The sequence below is a fragment of the Ascidia mentula genome, chromosome 3, assembly GCF_947561715.1.
Source record: "Ascidia mentula chromosome 3, kaAscMent1.1, whole genome shotgun sequence".
Lineage (NCBI taxonomy): Eukaryota > Metazoa > Chordata > Ascidiacea > Phlebobranchia > Ascidiidae > Ascidia > Ascidia mentula.
In genome coordinates, this window is record NC_138568.1 from 6613252 (window position 1) to 6623013 (window position 9762).

The following is a 9762-nucleotide window of genomic DNA, read 5'->3' on the forward strand; positions in this document are numbered from 1 at the left end:
CAAAATATGGTTGTAGACATCATCGCGTGATTATAAAAACGAAGGCTCTCTGCTTTGTCGTTTATGAGCACTTAATATGGATCTAAAGATCTAAGTAATTCAATGCGAATTAATTTCAAGTGATTAATTTCCACTTAAGCGTAAGCAAGTGCTGCATTATGAATGACAAAATCCTGCTTCATATGTTGTAATGTGCCTTGAAATGTTTTTTGTTTTAAATTTTGATTCGAGGTACTTGCCGTAGGCCAATGTATCGTCGTCACTGTCAAAAAAGCAATACATGAATCCGTCGTGATCGTCTCCTAAAACAAATCGATGTTTAAGCGATGGGGCTAATAATGATTTTTAGTGAGCGCAGACAGGGCCACTGTTTCCGCAAAATACCGTTCAGTAAAATTTTTTTTTGCAGTCGGCAATAAGATGAAAAGTCTGCAATAAGACGTGTGCTGAGTTAAATGAAAATCTTTGAAACAACTCTGTGTAAGACTCTCTTGACACCTTCGCAGAGAATGCATAACAAAATTACCACATATGATAAGCATCTGTCTGCAGCTTATACACAATTAACACTACCCACCCTTCACTGTCCAGTTGTAAGTAACGCTAAGTTTTGCGGTCGAGTGGTTGGTATGATCGGAAAGGTGAAGATTAGGGTAATAGTATGTCTCGACAACCATCAATTCATCATTCTGTATACTGGGACTTTGGCAACCAACTCCCCCAATGGATCGGTCAATCCCATCACCGCTGTAGCCAGGTTTACAGGTGCAGTTTATTCGTGAACGATCTTTGCTCAGGATCTCACAAAACGCATGCGGATCGCAATGACGTTCTTTTACTTCTCTTTCTGTTGGGCAGGGATTCCAATCTGTGGAAAAGTAAGCGAATGAAGATGTCATCATACCAGAATAGAAAAGACGACTTTCTACAGCAATTACACCTCAGCAACCGCCAACAACACAGACACTTTATGTTAGTCAGTGGTTTTTGATAATTTATTTTCAATTCTTTCATAATTTTAATTGAAATTATTCATTCAAGGTGTTTTTAAGCTAAGCCAATGTCTGCACAAACCGTCAAAGAATTCTTCTATTTCTGCCGCAGTTCCAAAGTTTTCGCAAGTCTCTCCACCAGGACAGGTCTTATCATTAAGATTCATGTAAGCTAATGCCTTAAACACGTAGGTGTTATTCGGGCGTAACCCACGGTAAGTGTACGTGAACACATCTTGACCAGGAAATGGTATCACCTTTAACGAAATGTGGAAATATTTGTCGGTCTTTTATGTCAGAAACGACACTCAAATACAACGAGTTCGCACGGCCTGCACGTTTATATTTAACATGTCAAATATATTAACATTGTAATAGAATCCATGCAGTAGGGTACAGAAGACTACAGCATTAGGGGATGTTGTGGTTACACAATATGCGAACCATTGCGATCTCATTGCATATAAGCACAACTAACAATCAACCCATGCTGTAAATCCTGAAGGACTTCTACACATGGATTTTACCTCAACAGCCTTTGAGTGAAAGCGGGTGTGATGTGGTTCTTTCACGTACAACACCAAGTATTTGTCAGGCAAGCGGTTTTCAATGTTGTCTACGACATGAGGTGCTTGCCATTGTAACATCACCGTTATCGTGTGGTCATTGTGATTTCGGAATGCTTCGAGCATTGTGAAGTTGATTGGTGGTCCCGATGACGATGTCAAGTCTAGGTTAAGATATGAATTTTTGCATCACGGACCAATTACTTAACTCGTTTCAGATGTATTGAACACATTACAATAGCGTGAAGCAAATCAAAGTTTAATGAATAGTTTTTTTTTCGTATTTTGGCATCTTTAGAACCCGCAAAAGCGGATTTCATTTACAAATAATATGAGACATAAACTCTTAAACTTCACAGTGTCGTTAACTGGTGCAGGATTCTTCTCTTGTCATGGCTGTTGTAACATGCACTTTACCAAACGTTTCAAAACCAAAGAAATGTCCAACAATACAACTCACTACTGAGTACTTGTTCACTGCGACAATACTTGTAAGCTGCTTGCTCGTCTACTGGATGCTTGTTGATGAGGTGATAGCCACAGAATAGGTAGACATCGCTACTATGTAGAGCTTTACCGAAAATTCGTCTTCCGCGGTACCCGAAAATGTTAAAATAATACGAACGACCGAATCGGATAGGAAACGTGATGTTGGTTTGGTTCTGTAATGAGCAATCATTTGGGGTCAAATAAACTTACACAAACAATTAGTTGGGTTTGAGTTTTAATTCGTGTTTTGTTTTTTCATCGTAGGCTGTGGAATACGGACTATACCATTTAAAACACTGTAAGGAAATCAATTTTTAAAATATATTCATTTCAGGTGGAAACCAGCACGCGTGCCATTTTTGAAACAAAGGTGTGCCAAATTTGGTGGTTAACCTAAACCGACGTAACTTCCGCGAAAATAAGACGAATCCAACTTTGCATTTGTCGTCGACCGTTCTATATGTGAAAATCATGAGTGTTGTCTGATTTCAGTATCGTCCTGTCTGGCAGAATGGTTGGTCATATATCCGGAAATCATTATTGGGGCATTTTGTGAGTACTAGCATTGCTCATGTAATCGGAAATACCTTCATTATGGCCTTTATTTGTCCCATTGGACAGGGCTGATCAACATAAGCGGCTGTAACGCAGATTTCTTCACTTTTGCAACCCTGTAGATCAAATGACTCGCACGGGTAGGAGCACTCCACATAATCCCCATTAACGTTCGTCACCCACATTTTCATGCCTATCATGGATTGGCAGTAGTGGTCGTGGAGGTCATAGTAATAATCCGAGCCTGCAACAGATTGATAAACTAAAGACAATTTGTAACAAACTGTTTTAGGCAGACTATTTCGAATGGTTTTGTGGCATACGAGTCTTCCTCAAGATCTTTTATTGAAAAAGATTCAAACTGACCAACTTGGTGTCTTATTTCGATATTTGAATTTCATTGTTAGTTCTCAAAAGTTTGTGTTTTTAAACCACACGAAACTTGTTCACTCTGTGCTCTACAGTAAGCCATTCTCTAATTTGATGTAGATATACTCGCCTTTGGCTGAAATGTGGTTGTCCCGGTCAAAAAAACAGTACATAAAACCATCGTAATCCTCATCTAAAAACCAAAATACTCAAATCTTTCGGTATTTGAAACAACACTTAATACTTAATTGCACAGAAAACACCTAACTTTAACTTTGCCCAGTTTGAAATAACTGTATATAATTTTTTTTGCGTTAAATTTCTATGACTTTGAAAAACTTCGTATGCAGCATGTCGTGTTTGTTTATTTGTACTCAAACGACTGTGATTCCTATTTACTTTCCACTGTCCAGTTGAAGGTGACGCTGAGTTTAACGGTCGAGAGGTTTTTGTTACTGGGAAGGTACAGTTCAGGGTAATGGGATATCTGGATTTTCTTCAAGTCTCCAACCCCTGTTGGTATAACACTAAGATTAAAGCATATCATTTAATTACTACCTCATCTATTCTTGATATACCGACCATTGCAAATATCAGCAGACATTCTACAGGTGCAATTTTTTACCCATCCGCATACTATTAGACCTTATATTCTTTGATAGCAATCGTTGTGCGTTTTCTCACTATTTCGTGCACCATTAGTTTTGAGTAAACTTGTTATCCCAGAAATACGTCATTCATGTGTTTTGCGGCTTTATTTTAATAGAAAACCAAAGGCTAAGATTTGTTAGATTAAACGAACATCCAACTTCAATACAAGTTATGACATATATTTTACAGTTGACTTACGATCTTCATTTGAACAATTGTTTGCAGTCCGTTGTGCCTCGGACGTGGCCACTAGTAAAATGCAGAAACAGCTGAACGTGGAATGTTTCCACATCATGTATTAAACTACATCTGTGGTTGCTGCAAAAAGTGTTTTTTATCTCTTTCAACAAAATTTTTGTCTTTTTCAACAGAATTTCCGAACGTATATTATTAGTTGTTCAAGGATTAAAGCTTGACAACTTACGGATTTAGCATTATTGGATATCTACTGAGTAGAGACATTAGCTCGTACAAATCACTCAGCTATAGGTTGCAGCCGGAAGAATGCTTACAAGCTTACGTACTGCGCCATTCCTAACTAATACATTTTGAAGTACAACAATATATGAAAACGGTTACTAAGCCATGCAGGCAAACAGCTATCACTTGTATATTAGTCTGCGGTGGTGCTTCTAACTGGAAATGTGACTTTTTTCGTCTCACTGTACCGAAACCGCAACGGAGTGCAGCCAACGCTACTCGTACCTGGAACTGAGGAAATTGTAAAATCCCATGGTTTTGCTCACAATGCAAACGAGCTCTGCGCTGCCACGTCGTGATTAGTGTTTATCTTTGACCAATAACATCGATGTTGGATTGTTAATGACTTTCCCTGTTCATGACTCATCGTGTCAAAGTGTATGTTGCTTGATTCCTGACGGAGGGCAATAAAGATAAATTGTTTCATGAAGTATATTGCAACAATAACTAGGTATTTGATTGTACTGCAACCAATACATAGCGTAGATCTGATACTACCAACTCAATAGAAACGCAAAAACGCACTATATTTTAGAATTTGTATAATTCGAGTATGTTTGACCAACTCATGCAGTTAACCGAGTTCCAACAGGCTGAATATACAATTGAATTTTATCACATAACATAAACAGTGGAGCATGTAGCATGTAACATGTAGCATCATAGGCAGCATGTATTGTTAGTTTGCTTATAAAAACGTAATATTAAATTGAAATACAGCCGAAGGTGCGTAGCTGCACAAACTCCAGGAGCACGAATATAGATGTAATGCATGAACAGTCTTTTGTTCAAGTCTGTTTACCACATGGGTACAATTTCTCCAACTACATCAAATAGCGACTGCATTGATATTCAACAGCCTTGTCGCCCAGTGGTTCTCAAAATTTGTTGTTTGGTGAAAACTTTGTTTGCCTTTTTAATGAACCTTTCAACCAATGTACTAGAGTATTGCCTTTTTATTTTGCCCAAGCGCTTGGGGTATTGTTGTTCATTTACCCAACCACCTTGTTATAATGACATCCAATTTTCTTGGCAGTGTATATGCATATATTCATCACACAATAAAAAACAAAGGCATGGAAGAGAATATTATTTTCAGCAAAGCTGCAATATGCAAAGACAGGCCAGCATGTTGTCACTTGTATCGGTCTGCGGCTGCGGGTTGAACACAGAAGGTATTTCCAAGGTCGGTTTCATTCTGCCACTTGTTCTAAAACTCAGGGTATTTTCTGAGCACTGCGCAATTCGAATGTGTCATGGCAATTTAAAGCGTTGCACTGAAAAATAAATTTTGGAAAAGGTGAAGACACATTAGTATGCGTTTTGTTGCATATAAGACAGAATAATCTTTTTGTTTGGGTTAACGAACACCTAATTTACCGTTCGGCCCCTTGTCATGAATGCGATGTTGAACGTTTTGCCACTAATTTCCAAATATCAACTGTATGCGCAGTTTCTGCTTTTTAACATACTTCGCTGACTTAAAGTGTATTAAGAAAACCTGTTCAAACATTTGTCTTCACTCACAGCTTAAGCTGGTTTGACCAACCCTATATATATACTTGTATCCTTGCCTGTTGATCTACACACTAACAAACACAATATGGGCCCATATACTGCTCTAACGTTCGAACACACAGATTGAATGTTTAACGATACGGCAAATTCGGTTGTTCCTTCAGTGTCTGCCACCATTCACTCATCAAAACCCATTGTTCAGAATGTGGGTGTCGAATTTCAGTTTGGTTGTGTTTTCCTCAGCTGTACTTCAAGCACCAAACTACCGGAGACGAAAACGCAGCAGAACACACCATGGTCAAGCAACCGCTTGGAAATCAGTCGTATCGGCGTGCACAACTGTCTGCAGCTCAAATGTCATTATTGGCTGATTGCTTGTACGTGCATTTGACTATGTGTTGAATTAAAATTCAGGTGCAAATTTACTGTGGATTTTGCGTGAAATTCTTGTGCACACAGTATCTCGGTAGGATATTGACCACCCTAGTCTCCAATTATTCAAACAATTTTATCAAAAGCAACACGGAGATCGACCCCGGCTTGATGTCCAACATCACCATTAAACTGTGAGAAAAGTTCTGTATTGTTGACTTCAAAGTTGGTGCCAGTGGACCAAAGTGCCAAATACTTGTCTCCGCATGTTCCATCTAAGCTGTCAGTTGGCAAGATTTGTCGGTCCACTGTTCCATCAGTTTTTACATCTCTTAGCTGCTCCTGGAGGTTGACAAAGGTCGGTCGGTTCATTGGCAACCACTGCCAACATTGTAGCATGAGTTTGTATCTATAAACACATTTAAACTTGTGGCCAACATGAAGTGGTGATACAAATGTTATGTTTTTGAAACAGCTTTAAACCAAAATTAACTGCCCGCGATACACGCGTAAAACGTGCTAGACCGTGCTGTACTATGATAGCAAGTTAATCAAATGTGCTCATGCCAACATGTATAGTCCTCTGGTGCTTTATGTTTCAATTAACGAATGTTACAGTAAGGATTTCGTATTGATGCAATGAGCTCACAATTTCCAACACTTACAGATGATCGTTGCACGACGTGGGCTTTGGCATCCTGTACCCCTTTTCCAGTGAATAAAAGAGATGACTCTGTTCAATTTCAGGGTATGGCGTGGCACCCACTGTTACCATTTCGTAAAGTAATATGCCGAAAGACCACCTTGAACATAAGAAAGCACTATTTGTTATGTGGTCGATTAGGCCAAATCACCCAGGGTCTAAAAGTACCCCGTTCTCCAAAAGGGTTCCACTGTCTGCCTGATTCTGTATTGTCTAGGACGGGCCCAGTGTGTTATATCTAATGTTATAAACAACTTACACGTCACTCCGCCACGTAATAGGGACTTTCCCTCCCATCATCCGTTCGGGGCTGACCCACTTGAATGGAACTCGTCGCTCGGTGGCGCCCTTGATCATGCCGTAGCGGTAAACGTCGTTGGCCAGACCAAAGTCAGAAATTTTACACTGCATGTTCTGCAAAGTTTGGATGTTGCTTACGTATAGGAAACTGACAAAACATTGTGAATTAATATCCATTACATGTAATTTCGAATCCTCATAAAATCAGTCACCGTAGTGCAAGCTTTAACGCTATCTGCGCCCAATTTAACACCATGCAAAATGAACGTTTGGGTTTTCGGGGATACTTGCCTCTCCCACTAAAATGTTTCTGGCCGCGACATCCCCGTGAATAATCTTAGAGGAGGCGAGAAAATGTAAACCTCCGGCGATTTGTCGCCCAATCTGGTAGAGATTGGACTCACTGAAGTTGTAGATTGGATTCTGGTTTCTCTTGGATGCCTTCAAACCAAATTACGTATCTTGTGTTTGGTCAATACTGTAAAGATCCAGCGCAGTAAATCTGTACTATGGAAAACAGCAGACAGCATCCATTGGCGTAGCTGGGGGACATGTAGGGACCATAACTTCCCTAACTCAAAAATACTCAGATTTTGGTTATTCGATTGTTCAATTATGGTTTGACTTGTACTGAAAGCACGAGGACGACTGGTCGTTGTTTGCATTGTGCGTTGAATTTTGATCTGACCACTGGCAGAAACGCAACGGGGAATCCAGCTTTACGTCTTAATCGCTGGGTTTACAGCGTAGGTACCAGCATATTTGCTGACGTGAGATAGGAATTTCCATGATATGTGCGGATCACTCCTCCCGATCGTGTAAATGCCAACCTTGTCGGTTGCAAAAATTTCACTGCAACCCTGAAATCTTTGGTTTCCTTTTCCCCATGACATTTTATTGATATTAATGCCCACCAAAAAGGTTATCATGCGGATCGACCGTTGTGGTTTGAATGGTGTTGGTTAGGAGCCGTTTGTTATTGCCTCAAGATGTTAACACCCATGCTGTTTACAGCGTTATCCCACGTACGACGCCAGGTTATGTAGAGAGGCGTTGCTGTCAGCAACTAATGTCCTGCATGACGTCATAAATAAGGAAACGATTTCGATCCTAACCTCCCTGCAATCCCAGAGAAAATGAAGTAAATCTCCATATTTCATGTACTCGGTCACCAACAATGGTGATTCGCACTCGTTTTCCGCATCCAGCTTTGTCGTGCACACCCCAATGATCCCCATAATGGAGTCGTGCGGCCCAAGCGACATTAGGAGCGCCATTTCAGCCAGGAAATCCTCCCTGTATGCAACCGCATGAAGAGCTGCAAGAAAGCAAAGCCATTTGATTTACAAATTTTCGGTGAACATGCATTTGGTAAATGTTTCTCAGGTATAGGCTGGTTTGATTGGGGTAACGGTTGCTGGTAATAATACAATAAAGATCTTCTAAAATTTCAATATATAATAACCACGTGTCAAAATGGAAAATAAATGTAATAGGCTGTAAGCTATAAGTTAAATAGAAAAACTGGCTGAACATGTAGGCTGCTGTTGCCAACTACCTCCAAGTCACACTGAATAGCAATGGTAGCAAAACTTGGAGATTTGTGCCTCAGGTTTCTTATATGCGAAATATTTAAATGTCTGCCAGGTGCCTGGCAGCAAAGGCATCCGACAACCAAATCAATTTTCTTTAGATTTCTTTTACGTAAATGCCCGACAAATTTATTCACAAATCGTGTTAAGGCTTGCAGAGTAAGCTTTGGAAATCTTTTAACGACTGGTACTTTGCAACTGAATTGAAATAACCTGTCAACGATTTCACGGCAACTTCCTTTTTCGATCCAATGTCGTGCCAGGTTGCTCTGTAAACGACTCCAAAGTTTCCCCTTCCGAGTACGTCTAAAATTTAGTGATGAAAGCCGTTATCTTTAAATTGCCTGAGCGAGTCAAATCACAACCTGAGAAAAGTCTTAAGTAAGCGGTTAGTGTCAATGTTTATGTTTTTAATGGCAAAGGTGAATTCATCGGTGCGGTTTCCACGATAGTTGTACGTTTATTTAATCCTAAACCTCAGAACAGTTTACGTTAAAGTTATTTTGGAAAAAGGCAAAATTCTTGCCCCAAACTATATATAAAGTAATGGCAAACCGTGTAAAGCCAGGTTGTTTCGATCTATTTCCCACTTTTGTCCAAATACAGGACCCATGTTAGTCATTTGAAGGTGGTTTTCGAACTGAGAGTAGTTAGAAAAGGCGCCAGGTCTGCCAGAGATTCGCCGGCGACAAACCGCGATTGGTCAAATATGAGTCTCCTTTATACAACAACAAATATAAATATACCCATCATATTATAGCAGCTCTTGTAAGCAATATTACAAAATCATCTGCCACTGAGTCTTTGTTGGCCGTAAGATAAAAACTTTCGTTCAGCAAATTTTTTGTGAAAGGTTTGTCCAACAATAGTAATCAATTCACGGGCGTTTGCAAGTTACCTATTGTCAATGCAGAGTGGAATTACATACCACCAACTACATTCAATGACATTGACGGTCTGTAACCAAAATTAATCAAAAAAAAATCGACTTCTGCCTTTTGGTAAACCACCCACATATTTGTGTTGGAAACTTACTTTCTCATTCGTTCTCGTCGACGTCTGATGACGAAGAACATCAGAAGACACACAGTGACCAAACCTGCGGTGCCCATAACAGCGATCACGGGGTTTTTCATATTCCTACAGCTGTTGTATCCATCACCGGTGTAACCCTC

The 9762-nt window shown here is 39.8% G+C and overlaps 1 protein-coding gene across 1 annotated transcript; it reads right to left on the reverse strand.

Annotated features, from left to right (window-relative positions):
* Positions 1-5187: 5187 nt before the first annotated feature.
* Positions 5188-7097, reverse strand: LOC145894495 (tyrosine-protein kinase Src42A-like). The gene is made up of 3 exons (XM_082983107.1): positions 6955-7097; positions 6658-6795; positions 5188-6401 (listed from the first exon to the last, which is right to left on the reverse strand). Exons 1-3 carry the CDS (start codon positions 7050-7052, stop codon positions 6119-6121), a joined length of 519 nt encoding a protein of 172 aa, XP_082839233.1. The 5' UTR covers positions 7053-7097; the 3' UTR covers positions 5188-6118.
* Between the last annotated feature and the right edge of the window lie 2665 nt (positions 7098-9762).